Source organism: Branchiostoma floridae, chromosome 10, assembly GCF_000003815.2.
Source record: "Branchiostoma floridae strain S238N-H82 chromosome 10, Bfl_VNyyK, whole genome shotgun sequence".
Classification (NCBI taxonomy): domain Eukaryota; kingdom Metazoa; phylum Chordata; class Leptocardii; order Amphioxiformes; family Branchiostomatidae; genus Branchiostoma; species Branchiostoma floridae.
This window is the reverse complement of record NC_049988.1, coordinates 16,732,717-16,752,416: the sequence shown is the minus strand read 5'-3', so window position 1 is coordinate 16,752,416 and position 19,700 is coordinate 16,732,717. Positions and strand designations below refer to the sequence as shown.

Genomic DNA, 19,700 nt, shown 5'->3' with positions numbered 1-19,700 from the left:
CCCCTTGTGAATTTTGAAGTCTGTTTGGAAAATTGGGCGGGAGCTAAATTTTCCTGATTGTAAAGGGGGCTTTACCGATGTTTGCCCCGAGCGTGAGCGGGTAGCACCGCTCGAGGTGCAGCACTCCCACGGCGACCAGTGGCGTGAGCGCCGAGGTGAAGATGGAACTGCTCTGCACTATGAACGTCATACCGGCCCCGGCCGCGATGGCCAGGTAACCGGACAGGAACGCAGCCTTGCCGGGGAACTCAGCGTTGATGATCTGTGGAAAAATACCGATTTTAGACCTGACTTGGAGCAATGATTTATTACGGCCCATAAAAACCCGCGAAACTATGTAATCAAAACCTGGAAAGTGGATTCTCTTAGCCTGAGTATCATCCTGCGTAGTAACCGCTGGCTCACGACGTTCGCTTGCTAACCACGAAAGTCGTGAGCCAGCGGTTACTACGGAGGATGATACTCAGGCTAGGATTCTCTTGCCGAAACGAAACTTTTATCTATTTCTCGAAACGGCCGAAACTTGATGCACGCGTGGATGTCATCCATAAAATCATATCAACATGTCGTTGAAGAGATTCATTAGTCACGTATGTAAACAGTTACTAGAATTTTTCATCAATCAGTGACTGTTATTGAAGGTAGACTCACGTACCAAATTTTCGATGGCTATCAGTTCATCTTGATCACGGAGTGACCTAGTTCTCGCGAGATTTGGGAGAACTAGGTCAAAACTTGAACTTATTACTCACCTTCTTGGTCCAGTAGGCCACTCTTCCCCTCAGCATGGAGTGCAGCAGCTTGACGATGAGGACGAGGCAGACACACAGGATGATCAGGGCCAGGATGAGGATCACCACACCGAGCTCGCTCTCGCTCAGACCCGTGTTGGCGAACAGGTAGTCCCCTTCCTTCAGCAGACTGCCGGTTTCGTTCAGACCTTGTGCGGTTTTGGTGATCACTTTCTTGTCGATCTGCAACAATCAAAGATGGTCAGTGTTTGTCTGTTTCTTTCGTATATCCGGTAAACCGCCTTTTATGGCGTAACACACCAGGTTTGTACTGAACAGTACAAGCTGCATATCCGATAAACTGCCTCATGGCGTAACACACCAGGTTTGTACAGAACAGTACAAGCTGCATATCCAGATTTACTTGATCCACTCACACTAAGCTCGGACACCTACTCTTCGACAAGTGTGGTGGGTTCTCTAACGTGCTTGAGATGTGGCTATCCTCAAATACAGGATCTTCATTTAACGTCCTATCTGACGGACGGTCGCAACCGAGGCCAGGTACTCATTTTCACCTGAGTGAAGTGAGTAAAGTCGTGTAAAGTGCATTTTCAAAGGGCACAAGATCGGTGGCACATCAACGGATTCGAACCCAGAACCTCTGTGTTGTGCTCGGCTGTGAATACGCACGTCAGTAGATATCATTTGCAAGGCGATTGCAACAACATTTTTTTTAAATGCTCTTCGTCATTTTGTTCACACACATCTAATGAGGATCAGGAAATTAAAATGCTCTTCTTTACAAAAGGCAGAAAATATATTTTGCAGCGTCAGAACAAAGAGGACTTAAACAAGGAAAGTTGAGCCAATGCTGTTGCATAATTGGTCTACGAAAATGTGCCTGTACAGTTCTGTTTCTGAATGCTACAGAAGTTAACTGACACAACAAAACTACAGGTACTTTCGGAAGGTTTTCTTCAACTATAGATACCAAATGTTCGATGCAATGATTTTAGCATAGTAGGAACATTAGACCTTAAGTACTGTTCACACCACCGTTTTCATGTTCTAATGTAGTTGCTTATTAGCAAACCATAAAGATTGTGTACAGCGAAATAGAGTAGTTGTACAGCTAATGTAAGTGCAACCAACATTTCGTTTAGCATGAAAGTTTAACACAGTTGGTACGATACATGATGATTAAGTAAAATGTTGTCCAACTCCGAAATTGAACCAGCTGGAATTTTCGACAGAATCGCCTAGTTCGCTTCAGCTATCAGACCCAATCTCTCTGGACACGTGACTCAAGTGCGCGTGTGACATCAGCAATGGATGAGCTTGGAGCGATGTTGGCTTCCAACAACCCTTGACCCATTAATGACGTCACACATGCAACAAGTCACGTATCCTGAGCGATTAAGTCAGAAAGTTGAGGAAGACTGGAAGAAACAGAATGATCCAGTCGAACATCCCAGTAAGTACTATATTTGATTTGGAGAACTGGTTTCCTGACCTGTATGACCAGACTAGTGAAGGGCTTGGTGATGACCTTCAAAATCTCCTGCTCGGCGTCCTTGTTAGTTTGGATGTTGTACGAATCGATGATGGCGGCCGACAGGTGAAAGAGGTAACCTGATATCACCTGGAAGATACAAGAGAAAGTTCAGATGCCGCGAGGGCTAGTTGCAGTCCAGTCAGCGTCCACAAGGCCTTCCTACGTATGGGGATCGTAGAATTCGGCAAAAAATATGAGAATTGGCCAGGGGAGTCAGTTCCTCCGAAGGCTGCGCGGCCGACCAACTCCTCTGGTAGCAAAACTCCCCTGGCAAATTGTTTTTCCTATAACAGCCAGCGTCAGTTTGTTAGAGACTACAGTTACATAGCATGTAAAACATACGTGGTGGTGGAGACATAGGAAACATGCATGTGACAAGGACAATGATTGACTTAAATTGCACAAGAGACTATTCATATACATGTACTATCGTTGGCTTTGTGGGGACATGTAGGACTAGGCTTTTTTCTTAGAAACAAGGTGGACTAAAAGCCCCACTCTTTCCATAATCTGTGGGAAACTTACCAGACTGCAACAGTTGAAGATAATGTGATATTCCTGGAAGAATTCACGGAAAAACGGGGGCGAACGAAAGAGGCAATCTGAAAAGGTTCAACTAATTTAATTTCTTTCCGTCTTACCGGGTTCTCTATGTTTTTGTACAGTGGGGTGGAGTACAGTAGAGTACAATAGTATAGAGTGTACGTAGGGTAGGGTATAGCATAGTGGATCAGTGGAATGTAGTATGGTGTAGAGTAGAATACAGTAAAGTAGAATACAGTAAAGTAGAGTAGAGGAGAGTAGCCTAGAGCATAGCACAGTACAGTACTGTACAGAGCAGTAGAGCAGTAGAGTACTCTACTCTACTCTACACTACTCTAGTCTACTCTTCTTAAAAGAAGAGCAGAGCAGAGTAGAGTAGAGTAGAGTAAAGTAGAATACAGTAGAGTCATGAGAGTAGAGTAGAGTCATGAGAGTAGATTAGAGCACAGTACAGTAAAGCACAGTAGAGTAAAGTAGAGTAGAGTATTTTGATACTCTACTCTACTCTACTCTTCTTAAAAGAAGAGCAGTGCAGTGTAGAGTAGAGTCGAGTAAAGTAGAATACAGTAGAGTCATGAGAGTTGAGTATAGTACTAAGAGTAGAGTAGAGTCATGAGAGTTGAGTAGAGAGTAGAGTAGAGTCATGAGAGTAGATTACACTACCAGTAAAGCACAGTAGAGTAAAGTAGAGTACTAAGAAGAGCAGTGCAGTGCAGTAGAGTAGACTTCCAAATTCGCCAGTGAATATTTACCTCCAGCGGCAAAAGCACGATCACGCTGAGCCAGTTGAACATGTCATGAATGGTCGCACCGGCGAAAGCCCTGCGAAACTCGTCCTTGTCGCCAGAGTGCGCTAGTGAGACGATGGTGTTGGTGACCGAGGTGCCGATGTTCGCTCCCATGATGATAGGAATTGCTGGTTTCACCTCCAGAACTGCAGAATGATGATATATACAGTTGCCTTAACTGTATTGTAGCCATGGTAGCACTGTGAACCAGTTAAAGTGTAGTACTTCGTACTTGCAGAACATTTTTTTTTTTAAATTGCAGCGGGAACACAGGCAAACACAGACAGCAATACTGGGTAATCTCCAAGCAGATCCTACGGAAGCGTAAGATCAAAAGCTGACAGAGGTTTGAAGCCAGACTGGCAGTATGTATCCTGTAACCGTGTGACTCCCTTTGGCCGGCTATTATCCTTTCATCTATTTAATGGCACCGTAACATCTGCTTGGAAATCAGTACTGGAGAGTTATACTTACTGCTCGCTCCAACCATGGTGACGACAATGGAGGTGCTAGTACTAGAACTCTGCACCAGCACGGTGGCCAACACGCCAATCATCAGGCCCGCTACAGGGTTGGTTAGGAGCTCGTTGTTACTCAGGGTTTCTCCCGCAGCTCTGCCTCCTATTGGTTAATTGGGGTACAAAAATCAAATCGTTTAGCTTCTGGGATAGACAAGAGGACTTTTCTTAGCATTTAATCGACTCGCCAAAAAGCGGTTACTCGGGCATGCGTAGACGTCTACAAAACGATTCTGAACGGACTGTTCGAATTCTGCCGTATCTACATGTAAGCCTTTCCATCCTACATATGAAGATTTTCATCCTTCATACAAAACTTTTTAACATTTCATTGGCAATGTCATTATTTGATGACGAGAGCTCAAAGCATTACTCAGTGGTTAAAATGGCCTTATAACTACTCTACCACGCTGACTCTTAATAATACCGAGTTTTCAATGACATTTTTGCATACCTTTATCCGAAGTACAAACTGTAAGTATCCCAAAGAATCAATATGACTGTAAACTAGTCAAATATTTTGCAGTGCGTGAGAGAGAGAGTGGGAGATTTGCTGGTATATTTAGCTATGTTTGCCTACTGTTGTCACTCTATATTTTAAGCGGAATACGTCAAGTTTTTAAAACTACAGGTGAACTTATATTTTTTAGCTACGTCTATGTCTATGAATGTTGTAACTCTTGGTGCATTTCATGTGAATATTGAATATGTCGCGTACCAGACCAAATGAAATAAAACAATCTGAATCTGGTTCCACGCTTACCCAAGAGTCGGAAGGCCGAGCTGAGGAAGTCCAGGGAACAGATGAACAGATAGATCAGCCCCAACAGCAGCAGCGGCTTCATAATATAACCTACCACGCGCAGGGCCTTGCCTTTACTGTCTAATTCTGAAAATAGACAGGTACAGTCAAGGGTCATGAAAAACACTTACTTTCTTTCCATTCATTCGTTCCTTTCATTCATTCATTCATTCATTCATTCACAAAACTTTATAAGAATGTCAATGAACGTTAGACATCCAAATAACAATGTACACCAAAAAAAGTTAGTCAAGCAGCCGGATGTACCCAAATTGCAGTTAGTCAAGCAACCTGATATGATTTTGGAAATGGTCAGAGTTTTCAGGTCGCATCCACTGCCTTTTGTAACACAGAGGGGAGGTTTTGAGATCTCCATTAGTGATACATCACTGCTCTTCTTGAAGTCCAGATTAAGATGATACAAAATAGGACAACGGAAATATACAACAAATTATTACAATTTACAGAAAGCAAACACAGGGTGAACTCAAAATCAGTCACAGACATACGTCAAGGTAAAATGAGATAAATCAATTGTGCCCCAATTTATACAATAAAGTATCTATTTAAGTACAAGTAAGAAGTACGTTTTATACCCTCACTGTGAAAGAATCTGCCTCACCTCCCCATTTGGTGCCCTCGTCCTTGAGCCTAGCGACGTGCCAGGGATCGTACTCCTCCTGCTGGGCCCCCTTGGCGGGTTGGGTCTCCATGTTCCGGACCAGGTCAGCCTGCGACTCGGAGACCTTAATATGCCCTGGTGCTGGGCCGGGCATGGGGACGGCCACGGGAGGCGCAGGGTCCGTACGGTACATGGCGGTGGTTCAGAGTCGGCGTGAAGTCTGGAAAATAAAGAGTAATGTTACTACTTCAGGATACACTAAGTGTTACGATTGCCAGATCCAGTACAAGTACTGCTACAGGGTACGGGCGGTACATGGCGGTGGTTCAGAGTTGACGTGAAGCCTGAAAAATAAAGAGTAATGTTACTACTTCAGGATACACTAAGTGTTACGATTGCCAGATCCAGTACAAGTACTGCTACAGGGTACGGGCGGTACATGGCGGTGGTTTAGAGTCGACGTGAAGCCTGAAAAATAAAGAGTGATATCATTACTACTTTAAGATACACTAAGTTATCTCTCTCTAAATGTAACATTTCTATAGTGTTATGATTGTCAGATTCATCACAGGTACTTCCACAAGATCCGTACGGTACATGACGGTGGTTCAGAGCAGACGTGAAGCCTGGAGAATAAAGAGTAAGGAGAATGCACCTAGAGTTATCCATTGAAACTATCTATAGTGTTATGATTGTCAGATCCAGCACAAGTACCGGTACAAGATCCGTACGGTACATGGCGACGTTAAGCCTACAAAAAATAAGTATTTGGGATGCGCCTAGACTTATCTATTGAAACCATCTACAGCGTTATGATTGTCAGATCCAGCGCTAGTACTGCCACAGGATCAGTATGGTACACGGCGGTGGTTCAGAGTCGACGTGAACCCTAAAAATAAAGAGTAAAACTACTTAGGTATGCACCGAGAATAGTGTATTAAACATATCTATAGCGGTGTTATGATTGTGAGATCCAGATCAAGTATTTTAAACTCGGCGCGAAGCCTGGAAATAAAGTGTCACTACCCCGACTTGTTTGGGCGTCTTTTTAGGCCTTTGGATTTGTTATCTCTATCTATTTTGACCTAAATACATTTTTTTTGCTATCAATACGTTTGACAAACGTAAACAATGAATAATATATGAAAACGCTTGATTAAAAAGACGTCTCATAAAGCCGGTGCCTAACCTCTGCTTAGAGAGAATCCGCGAGGTATATAGTGATGGCTGAGATTTGTCAAGTTTAGAAGAATAAAGAAAAATAAAGGTTCAAACAAACAAACAAACACAACACCCTACGAATGACGCATTAAGTTTTTTTTTTGTCGCTGCTGTGTTTTAGTATGATAATAGAATCAGTTTGGACGAACGCTTAAAGTTCGGACAAATAGTAGGTTTTCTTCAAAGTTAATCACAGTCAGAGATAAACAATCACCACCACCCGTCCAGCAAGTATCTTTACACCAACAAACTACCCTTGCTGGGCCCCACAAGGAAACGGCCCTGGATAGATAACGAAGAGAGAAAGAGACAGATTTTGCCCTCCAGTCTCAAATTTTACAGCAATTTGCATATAATTACTGGCGGCATCATAATGACGGTGACCTTTCAAGGCGTTGCCATGCATTGTACTGGGTGACATCCGTTATCGTGAAATTAACACACTTATGTTTTGCATGAATGGACTGTTCTCTTTTTTTTAAATCAAGTACAAAAGAAGCCTGTATATTAGCATTATCACAGATGATTTGCGACCCGTACAAATAATAGCAATCATACTGATATTACAACGTAAAGAAAAAGAAAAAGGGTGTTTACAATGTTTGCAACTGTGATCAAAACTGCAGAGGCGTTGTCCTGAACCAAGAACTATGACTAAGCAAAACTTTATACATGAACATCCGTGCATAACAGACTTAGGTATACTAACCAACAAATCACAATCCAGCCAATACAAATATAAACACAAAATCTGAGTGCACACGAGGTAGTGAAGTTTCTACATTTGTCACGACACAAACCTCTAACTGCTGCATATTTGACCTTTCATCTGAGCTACGCCCATTTCGGCAAAACAAACAGGGCCCAAACTTCCACCACTTCCACCAAACATTAAACGCTATTATACATAAAAAAGACATCAAGAACAAAGCATGTCCAAAGCCAAAGATACCAAAAACAGGAAGTCCAGTTGCAGTACCAAGGTCAACCGCCAGGAGGCTCAAAATGAAACCTCGCCGTCTCGTCTACAACCTAAACGCATGTACCAAATACCATAATTGCAATTACACGAAACGTTCTATAGATAACGTTGTATACTATGTATGCCGCCCGAAATGCAACAAACACACATATCTCTGTAAAACAGTACCACCATTGAATTAACCGATCCTCCGCGGGCATTAAAACTTGTGCATCGAGTTGTAGACAGTTCTGCCCAGACAGACAGTTGTGTTTTCCGCGAAAGATTAAACAATGAGGGCTCCTTCCTATAGGGTGCTTTGATCACAAACGTTAAACTTTGTAGAATTCGAAAAAAAGCGTCACGTTTTAAAATTAGATGCAGTTTAACCCAATGGCTCGATATCAAGACAGGGGGTTGTGGGGTCATACAGCGATGTGGGGTCGTGAGGAGTAACTGCAGGCTGTTTGGCCCATAACCCAGAGGTTCTGGGTCCAAAACCTGTCATGCTACCGAATTTGTGCCCTTGGGAAAGGCACTTAAAACCAGACTTTCTTGGGCATGGGTAGGTGGTGTGAGGCTTGGGGTCCGCCTTTCAAACCCGTACCCCGACACAGTGAATAACGACACACTTCAAAAGGCTATATAGGGCTACTTTCAACCTTTTTAATTGATTGTAAGACCTGTCCACGACTGCCCCAAGATAAGAATGACCTCAATTTACAATCATAAATCTGCCGTACGACGAATCTGACGAGACCCTCACGAAGGAAGTACCTTTTCTTTGTCGGTGGGGTAGCGTCGGTTGCTTTCAGAGTTCGAGAATTTCGTTTCAACAGAAAAAAATTGATTTTCAAAGGGTAATCTGGAGTCCTTATGTTGTCTTTTTAGGAGATCACCGCTCAATGTTTCACAATAGCGTCCAAATTGTTTAGACCTTAGGGGGGTTGACTATCTCGTGACCGGCTGGTCCTCACACCGTTTCCTTGTCGGTGGGGTAGCGTCAGTTGCGCGTACTGCTTGCTGACACTTTTTAAGAGTGCCAAAATTTCGTTTCAACAGAGAAAAGACCTTCATTCTAGAAAACAAGGACAAACTGAAATCTTTTTAGTGAGAGTTCACCGCTCAGTGGTTCACAACAGCGCTTAATTTGTTTTGATCTAGAGGGTTCTTTCTCGGGTCAAGGTACCTGGTTTGAAAGAACGGCCCTCACACCGTGTTTTTGTCGGTTGCGCGTACTATATGCATGCTGACTCTTTTTGTAGTGTTCGAGAGTTTCTTTTCAGCAGAAAATAAACATCTTTTCCAACAAGAGTAAACTAGAAGCCGTACTCTATTCTAAGTGAATGGTCTCCCACCCAATTTTTCACATACACGCGCCTAGATTGCGTTGACGGAGAGGGTAAAGGTGGGGTCACACCTGCGTATATATCCGTATGAGGCGTACATGGGAGTATCCGGGTCGGGGTTTGAACTGTGACCCAAGCATAATACCTCCCTCACATTAGGCGAAAATCGATCGGACGACGAGTCTGCGAGCTCTAAATTACGAGGAGGCATGACCCTGACAGGAAAGGGGGAACTCTGCCATTTCTTCGTCGGCATCAGGGCCATGCCTCCTCGACATTTAGAGCTACTATTAAGAAGACTTTATAGGACACCAAAATTTTACAAGTTACCTGGTTAAACAGCTAATTAAATTATACGGTGAAGTGTACAAAACAATATATATATAGTTTATACAGTGATTGCAGCGCCACGGGTTCTGTACGTACAGCATATACAGCTCTCATGTGCCGAAAGAGATCACGTACGATCTTTAAGACAAGAACAATGCACAAAGTCGATCACGTAAGTGCACCGTGGACTTTTTCTAGCGCCGGCGAGTCGGGCAAGCCACAAGAGATCAGGATTCAAACCCTTGAATCTAGTGTTCAGATGCGCTATCGCTAACCCCTACAGCACGCTAAGAAGTTAAAACAATGTAACAGGGCAGTTATTTTACAAAGTCTAACCTTTTTTTCCGATGTCTTCGTTGAGACCCTCACCTTTCACCAGTCGGCTCTCAGTAAGACCTGGGCGGGCGTTCGTTGCCGAACAAACTCGACTCTGTCTCGAGTGGTTGATCAAGTATGCAAATGCACGGGCTATGTATAGCATGTAGAACTTTGCTTCGTGATTTATACCTGTCACCAGCCACTTACTCTTGATTGATGGTTTGTTGTTTTGGAAGCCTCTAACCGCAAACTAAAGTCCGCAGGAGATCAAAACTTCAGTCATTTCGTAACAAACTTTCAGTAATACGTGTACAGGTCCGGACATTCTCTAGTGTTTCGATGGTTTGAAAAACATGTCATGTGAGTCTTCAACCTTGCGTTGTGAATAATCTTAATATTCTCGCCAATACAGTTACCGTAGAGTGCCCAACTTACGTCAACTTGTCAACAGGTATTAGTAACTGTCATTTAGTCCTTTTATTTCGAAAGCAACGACATCTTTTCCTTTTTTTCTTTCTCTGTCGCAAGAAGGCGACACGGATGTGGCATTTTATCCTTCAAAATTTTTCCAAGTACAACTTTTTTTCAGTGACTTGTGGAGGCTAAGAATTCCATATGGACTTCAAATGAACTTGAATATATACGCAGCTGTATATATGCTTTGTGGACACACGTTGTGAGACAGTGCTACAGAAGTGTATGGCATATTTTATCATCTTGCTTGCTTACTTACTTGCTTAAGACGAGTCCTTCTGGTCTCGAGCGATGATAGCATTCCATATGTCTCTGTCAGTCATAGCTTGATGTAGGTTGTCAACTCCAAGGCCAGTGTCTTTCCTGAGCATGTCTAAGTATGTTGCTGTCGGCCTACCTGGCCTCCTCTTATTTTCTCTGTGATTTTATCATCACAGCTGCAAATTGTGCGTGATTTGAATATATCTACACGCGTGAACCCATTCCAAGGTCGCCTAATGAGAGTCAGAGCTCTACTTGACATTTCGATAGCCCGGGGTGCTCTTGTCTATCGTGAGATTTTTAAATAGTGGTCAATGGTCGGAGGTTACGACCACCGTACCAAGTACATGTACAGTGGAAACCAGTTATTACCTTCGCCGAGAAGGTTATATTTTGGGAAGCGTTTGTTTGTATGTTTGTATGTATGTATGTTTGTATGTATGTATGTAGAAGACCAGCATAACTCAAGAACGCCTGAATGGATTGTATAGATATTTGGTAATTGAGTAGGTCTTGATGAGACCTGCAAACGATTAGATTTTGGGCCCCCTAGCAGCCTGTTACGGTACTGTAGCGGAACGTCCTGGTTTGATATCTCAAGTTCTGAACATGCTGTGGCTATGATTTTTGAGTAGTAGGCAGCTCTTGTTTGCAATGCGATTTGTAGCAAAAACTGCCGAATCGCAAAGAATTCTGAAATCCAAAACCATTTCATATTAGCGCCATTGTATACAGCACCCCATATTTGCAAAGCCCAAACCGTCATATCGGGAAAAAGTTTCAAGTTACAAAGCATGAGGTTAGATTTTTAAGCGAAAATGCCCTTATCTATCTGGTGATATCGAGCCGCAGTTTGGCGACTTCTGACCATCATTGATGAAGAGTTCGGGTAAAGGTCGCTGACGCCGATAGTGACACACCTGAGGTGTTAATAGCTGATCCAGCACGAAGTTCACCATGTCACTGCGCCAGGTAGTGCCGAGATGCCCTCAAGCAAAATACCAAGGCGTACAAAGTTTGGCTGAAACACCTCCTAGATACTTGTGAATGAAACAGGATTCATAAAAGAGCTCGGTTTTACAAAGGCATTGTTCCTACGAAGACTTAATCAATATAATGCAGCTGTGACGTGGTTTTTCTTGTATTTTTTTTTGACATATGGACACCCAGACACGAAGCCAGACACCCGGACTGACAAATTATTACAGGCGACAGCGACCTAGGGCGAGGTGAGACAGAGCTGCAGGCAAAATGTGCACCCGCACATTTTTTAAGGCTAATTTGGCCTAATGTTATGGATGACGTCCTCTGGAGACCCCAAGACGTATGCGCAAGGGCGAAAAAAAGAGGAACAAATCCAGTGCTGAAAAAATGCTGCTAAACCACAAGACTAAACATCCAGTCCATTCTTTCCCAGGCTTGGTTTGTCTTATGTTCACCTTTAGTAAGAGTGTAAGAGACAAAGAGACAGTCGTCGCCTTTTCAATAATGTTTTACTGACCATGTGCCCCTTACCCTGGAGAGTAGATCCTCTGGCAAGCATAAGTTCTGAGTGACCAGGGATGCTGTTTGGCTCACATGTGGCCACGTTTTTTCAGAACAGGCAATTAAGTCAGTGTGCCCTAAACTAAAGGTCTGTTCCTGTGAGGCCTCTGTGGGGCTTGCAGTAGGTGTTGTGCATTAGAACATCTACTGATGTTACTTATATGCAAAATGATAGACGGTTTAAAAGGTGTACTGCAATTTGCAACCCATTCATGCACACATCTATACATACACACACACACACACACACACACACACACACCACACATCACCCCCCCCCACACACACACACACACACATACACACACACACACACATACATACATACACACACACACACACACACACACATACATACACACACATACACACCACACATCACCCCCCCCCACACTCACACATACATACACACACACACATACATACACACACACACACACACACACACACACACACACACATACACACACACACACACACACACACATGCATGCCTAACGTTAACAAATGTAATTGATGGTAATTAATGATTATAGATGGTACTACGGGTCAAAGTTGGCACGAAGCCGCTATTGTCATTATAATAGGCGGTTTTAACATTACTCTCAAATGAACAACTGCTTGAGAAAACCCTGTATTCTTGCGAAAATGGGAAGATGCGTATGTATCGAAATGCAGTTACACGTATGGAAACGTGATTGTTTCAATGTAACATTCTTACGACTAGATTATCTACTTCTTGTTACCTGAAATGTCTTCTTCATATCTATATATCCTGTCCCCAAACAAAATGGAGGTTAAAGAGACTTGGTAGGTAGGTAGGTAGATGGATTAAGAAGTGTCATCAGGTTTGGAAAAATGTCTCTTAAATCGTTTTTCTGATAACTTCCCAGTCGTTTTATAAGTTGATTATGCAACAAGATATATCTATATCTACTTCTTGTGACCTGAAATGTCTTCTTCATATCTATACATCTTGTCTCCAAACAAAATGGAGGTCAAAGATACTATGTACTAGGTAGTAAGATAGATAGATAAGAAGTGTCATCAGGTTTGAAAACTATGTCTCTCAAATCGCAGATAATTTTCCTGTTTTTTCTTAGTTGATTATGCAGCAAGATACATTGTATACAGTATCTATATGTCAAATAAGATGTAAAAGTTATGCGGATCTGAAAGATAGGACGTCGCCATGGCAGCGTTGACAGATGTGTAGTAACTGATTAAGGATGAAAATGACAAGGCTTTGAGCGATAAAGTGCTTTTGAAATCTCATCAAATGATAACATCGATGGCTGCCGACTTTTTACTGCTATTTTTGTCAGTCACGAACAACATATCTCTCAACTCTGATGCCTTGTATCATTTGAGCTGTCTGTTAGTGGATTTCTAAGACAAACGTACCCGGCTGTGAAGTTTAAATGAGGCCTGAAACATCAGAGTGCCGAAGATGTATTCATGATCAAGCGTAAACAAATCAAAGTTGAAAGACAAAGTAGATAAGTAAGGGTTGAAGGGGACATATCTCGAAGCGCAGCCAATTAGCCCAATCTCCAAGCAGATGTTTGGGTGGGAAGTCACCACAGTTTCTGCCTGTCGTACAGAACCTGAACCCTAAGGAGACCGCGAAATACAGGCTAGATCGGTGGTCACCTTCTGACACCCTATTCAAACGAAGCTCTCCAGACCCCTCGTGAGTCTCTTTCTCAAGGTACACACTTAAACAGAAGGAAATGGGTGGGCCTGAACCGGGCCTGGAGTGGAGTAGGACATACACTATAATATAATTTACAACTCAACTGGGCTTCAAAGTCTCTCTGTATCACTGGGGACTGCTGGCGGTAAATACTTGTATTCGCGCAATGTAATAAAATCCGATGTAAGTAGTTTGAATTATTTTTTGTAATGTAACATAGTTTGTATATGATGCACATGTATCTGTCACGCGTCAGATTGTGTTATTATCACCTTTAACAGTAGTTACCACGGTTTTCGGTTGTAAAACTTTTTTGAGCTAAAATAATGTGATAAGTAGGCCGTATTAAAATGCTTAAAGTCAATGCATTTGTACCATCGTGGGTTTAGAGACCGACTGCGCAAGTCCTCTAGGCAGCTAGTATAGATAAGATTAAGATATAGCATTTTCTTAGATCAGTGAGTGTATAAAAAAGTATTTTCGTCTTCCGCTGCTTCCAAAAAGAAGTCAAACTCAACTTGTACAATTGTCAAGATGATGCCGACACTAGTATAAGTCTCTTATGCCTAAATAAACACCTAATCTCACACCTTTTTGAATTGTGTGTAAAAAATCTCTTGTTTTACTTTTAAAGGCTATTGTACATGTATAAAATCCTTGGGTTCATCTTACAAAACTAAGATCTGTGTTAAGTACATAATAGATAAATATATATAAGGTTTTATTGCAAATTCATACTCATGGGGCTAATTGCAAGTGAACAAAAGTAAATACAGTAGAAGCCAGTTAATTGCACAACGGATTAACGCACACTTCTGTTAAATGCACGGAATCCCATAATCCCAAACCGGTGTGGTCAAGCTTGATAACTTCGCATTATTGCACCAGCCGGATAATTGCACCAAATTCACTGGCAAATAGCCCGTGCAATTAAGCGACTTCTACTGTACTAACTTACTAACATGATGATATTGAATGTGGGCCATTGCACCGGCCAAGCTGATGGCCTAGAAGCCACGCGTATGCAAGCCACGACACGTACAATGCTACCGAAGTGTAGCATATTGCATCAACACATGCCCCAAATAGTGAGTGATTTGCCCAAGGCGCTATCATCCTTGGTAACAGCATTATCATATATTTTCCCCAGTAGGGAAGATATATTGTTTTTGCTGGTGTGTTTTCTTTCTTATTCTTCTTCTTTCGCCTGTATCTGAACCAGGGTTGTAGCCAACCTGAAATCATTTTCAGTCCCCTTGATTTTGAATGGGAATCCTATCGAGCACCGAAGGCATGGTGTGACGTTACGCGTCATTTCTAGGGGGTCTGGGTCCCAGAAAATTTTTAAATCAAGACCCTCTAAAAACACTATTTCCTGCATTTTGATGTGCAAAATGTGCTTGTAGACTAAGCTGTTCAATGGCATCTGTTTTGGTGAAGAAGAACACATGGGTTTCAGATTTTTTTTATATCTTAACATATCAATTTCTTTTTGTCTATCCCAGGGGACGGGATGGGAAAAACTTTTTTCAGTCCCAAGCTGCAAAATTTCTTCAAAGGACTGAATGACAGGTGCTGGCTACAACCCTGATCTGAACATAGCTTAGGCTAGATCATCATCATCATGACAGGGCGTTGTCACTCTCTCTGAGGAACCCCTCCCTCGTACTATTCCAGACTCTTATACACCTTTCTCACGCGGCGGCCATGATAGATCTAAAACGAGTTCAATGTGGCAAACAAAAGGCTGTCCATCATAATTAGCAGTTCGACCAATGGTAGCCTGCCAATTAGGAAATCGACCAATAAGTGAATGGCTGCAAATTCGTTAAAAATTGCATTATTATGTTTTTATTTTGCATCACTTAAGGGACTATGGGGTCAGTCTACACTACTCTAAATTGCTACATCTTTCGGTGCATAACACTTCTTGTAATATTTATTATTCTATCTTATATCATGAAAATTTGTGTGGTTTGGGGGAAAACTAAATGGGACCTGATTTTAGAAATAAGTTTTGTCTGTTTGCCTCATTGACCTCTTCTTCGATCTATCATGGCCGCCGCGTGAGAAAGGTGTATAGGATCGCCTGGCCACTAGCACACAATAAAGGGACAGAAAAGACGAACTGAGCATCTAGAGTTAAGGAGACGTAAACGCAAAGAGAAACTGCACTGCAACATGGGAACCCCTCTGCCTTCATATGTCCTAACTGTGGCCGTGACTGCCATGTCCGGATCGGCCTGCAGAGCCATAGCAGACGCTGCAAAGCACCGTGACTTCAGACAGAGCGCTACCATCATCTGCAAAGATGGAAGGATGCCTACAAGGACAAGCCTAACGGTATAGGATTGTGTGCGAGTAGCTTATAACAAAAGGCTACGGAGAAAACATTCTGCATTTTCTTGAAAATGTCGCATTTCTGGGTTTCACTTTACTGTATTCAATTCAATCTAATTTCTAGATATTCAGCCCTCCAAAATCCATTCATTTAGCTAAGAAAAAAAGTTTCTATCATTTTTTTTAAAGTCATAACTCCAAGCAGAAGTTCGGCTCCAGCTATTTTGTTGACGCGTTTGTCCCTAGGCGTTTGTATTGGGCTTTGTAATTCTAATCGTTTTATTTACCTCGCAACCGCTCAACAAAACATCTAAAAACACGTCAACGGAGCCGAAACTTTGCTTTGAGAATAGGTTATTCCCGGTCACTCAACTTTGGACGCACATCGGGTGTTTTGAGTGTAATTGGAGATCACACAAAAAAGACTTTTACCCAAATTGCGCATGTTCGTCCCTGTTTTGAAGCGAGGTTAATGATGGCTTTATACGGATGTGTGTATTCAACTCTGTATGAGTTCCGACTTGTTGACATTCTTTTTTTTTTGGTTTTTGGTAATGTTCGATGCAGAAAAAGCCGTCTTTTAGGTTCGATGCACAGTAAAAGTCAAAGTAACATACAACTCCTTACCTAAGCCATAAGAAAGACAATACGCAACTTATGAGGACTTTGACTTTATTTAGATCCACTTTTAGGTAACAACATTATGTTGGTAGCACTCATGTAAATGAGCGCCTTGTTTGTGTATGATATTACTCTAGAAAACGTTTGATATTTGGCGAAAGCGTGAGGTCGTGGAACTCAGGTTGATCCTGTTTGGCCGGGTTTATTTTACTGTTGACTATACACTCACGAGCACGCTGGGACCGAGAAGTGACTTAAGATTTGACAGATCGCGCAATGAATTTGATACATAAAGAACGAAATCTTTTCCGTCTTTTAAAATCATGCTTTTATACCCATTCCCCATCTTCTAATTCTGAAGTCAAAATATCTTCTGCAGGCGCTTGTCATGAAACCTTGTAATGTTAAACTTCTTTTCGGATCGCTTATTTATCGGAAACTACAAACAAACAATAAAGATATCTACTGAGCCTATTTTCCTGCAACATAAACGCAAATACAACATTGATCCACCCGAGCGTTCGTTGACCTATAACAAATCTGATTTTCCTTTGCCCAAATTAGGGTTGATGATTTGCCCAAGGTGCTGTCATCTCATGCAGATCCCATATATCAATTATAGTTCATCCAGTTGAAACTAATTTCATCCAGTTCAAACTAGTATCCAGTTGATCATCCATAAAAGGAGCTCGCCGACAAGTCACCGTATCTGGGACGGGTTGTGCGTTATACATAGACAAACAATCTAGTTGTGTCAGCTTCTTAAGAGTTGTCATGGTAACAAACACGCAGCTGATGAAAAGAAATGAGGTTAATTTCCGGTCACTCAACTTTGCGCGCTATGCCTGCGGCCCTGTATATATGGATCAATTCAAACTATCAATTTTCATAGGACTCCTCTGGCAAGACGGGACACCCAACTGGGACCAATTTGTACATATCAGTCCCGATGTTCAGTCAGCTAGTGCCTCATATAGACTGGTAGCAAACACACACAATGTGCACCCCTTAAATGGACATAAGCATAGAATTTGTTCTACTTTGGGGCTATTCTAATCACTTTAGCAAAGTATGCCTTATTCTTGTCATGGAATAAGCATAGATAGACAATCTTTATTGACACGACAAAAGTACAGCGACTTTCGTAAGGTCTACATGTACATGTATAACACTACTTACAGTACAACTAAACACACATATATGGATATCTATAGGTATGGATACATTAACATAAAGAGTCTAGCATGTCATTTACACTATTGGTTCTACGGTATAAACAATCGTGGATATATTTACCTACTTGTACATAGTGAGGATTATCGCCTCCCAGAATGTAGTTAAATTTATCTATCGAACAGAGAGTAGCAAAGTCTTTAGAGCAAGCGGAAAGTCATAAAGATAACACTGTTTTACTTGAAAGACACTTAAAATTTTTCGAGCGACCCGTGTAGCCTAGTACAGACTAAAAGTTACATGCGGACCTCATACGGATTTGAATATGTACGCACGCGTGTCCTCCCCCCGCCTACCGGTACGTCGATGGCAAGATGCCATATATGGTGAAGGGTAATGGCCATATATTCTAAAGGAGGACCCGCGCTGGCAAAATGCCATATATGGCTAAGGGTGAACCTGCATAGATGTGCTGGGGATGGGAGGGGGTACAACGATTCCCCCCTCACTCTCCCTCTTGTCACGCCCTTTTCCTCCTACAGTCACATTATTAAACTCACAAACACAAACAATTACGGACTACTACTGTAACAGTACTGTAAATAATTATACGCGCCGATCATGATGATAATGATGATTATGGTGTAGGTTTACATTCGTTCGAATCTATGACGTGTCGAGTGTGTGTGTGTGTGCGTGTGTGTGTGGGGGGGGGGGGATGCCTTCCTAGATCTCTTGTATTGAAAACTGGCTTAGGCGCGGCGCCACTAAGCATATTGTTGTAACTTTATGATGAAATGAAAAAAAGAACAAGTTGGCAGTTGGACGTTTCGGTAACTTTTTCTTATTGAAACAAGCGGATCTAAACTTGGGGGGGGGGGGTGACGTAAAGGGATCTTAAATGAAATGGCACGTCAAAAGCGGCTTTCATGGCGTTTTCTATATTAAGGTAACAGAACACTTTTTTGGCGTTTTCTATATTAAGGTAGCAGAACACAGTATATTTTCCACGACCCACGAAGTCAATGACGTAGGGGTAAAAACGTAGTGCGGCCGAAATACGGAAGCGTCTGTAATCAATGTAACGTGAAAGACAGTGGGACATGAACTTTTTTTAAATTGGTATAAGGTAGTATAATGAGTCGACTTTCAGATAGTATGTATAGGATCATGATGCTTGCCCATTCTGTGTATCAAAACGTGTGACCTTAACTAACAGCTGACTGCCTCGAGTGAGTCGACTGCAGTTCCGCATGACCTCATTGTAAAGATGGCGCAGTTTTTTTCCAAATTATTTTTGTTTTTGGTTATTTTGTAGGTCATACTTTCGGCTTCAACTTGTTAGCTTGTCTAGCTTGAAAACTGCACCCTACTATTATTTTTTCCGCGTCGATGTCAGCCACTTTGTGGTCCTTAACTATAGAAATCCCCATAGGCCGAAAAGTGTGTTCTGCTACCATAACAAACACCTGTACTGTTGCCATCAGCGTGCGAATCCACGTAGACCGGAGACGGGTTGGCGGGACTGAACCCCAGTGACGCTTATCCACGTCACGCTACTTCTAAAGGCTTTGTGGTGAAGTATTTGAATGATCTTATGATTATCCTGCAACGGAAAGAGAGCTTAAGCCGCTGTAGTTTGGCGTGGCAAATCGTTTCAGACGATTATCAAATTTGCTCAAATCCAAACACCAGCTAAAGTAAACCAATTAGTCACCAGATACCCTATAGTCTCTACCAGACTCTCGCATTGGCGAATAGTAATAGGGGACTTTGGTCAAGTTATGAATAAAAAGTTAGTAGATTTGATGATATCTGGATAGATGTAGGGAAATGACTGACACCCTAT

At 42.2% G+C, this 19,700-nt stretch overlaps 1 protein-coding gene across 4 annotated transcripts in view; it reads right to left on the bottom strand.

Moving 5' to 3' along the window:
• Positions 1-19,700, bottom strand: part of LOC118424731 (sodium-dependent phosphate transport protein 2B-like) — a 28,955-nt gene that overhangs the window by 5,376 nt on the left and 3,879 nt on the right. For 3 of the 4 annotated variants that reach the window (XM_035833448.1, XM_035833451.1, XM_035833452.1), the window contains exons 2-8: positions 5,563-5,782; positions 4,902-5,027; positions 4,095-4,241; positions 3,585-3,766; positions 2,248-2,376; positions 753-974; positions 76-262 (exon numbers count right to left, since the gene is read on the bottom strand). In XM_035833448.1, the coding sequence (XP_035689341.1) occupies positions 76-262; positions 753-974; positions 2,248-2,376; positions 3,585-3,766; positions 4,095-4,241; positions 4,902-5,027; positions 5,563-5,755 (1,186 nt within the window). In that variant the 5' untranslated portion in view covers positions 5,756-5,782. Of the gene's footprint in view, positions 1-75; positions 263-752; positions 975-2,247; positions 2,377-3,584; positions 3,767-4,094; positions 4,242-4,901; positions 5,028-5,562; positions 5,783-9,759; positions 9,946-19,700 lie in introns of those variants that run through there. The other variant, XM_035833449.1, reaches the window with a different exon arrangement.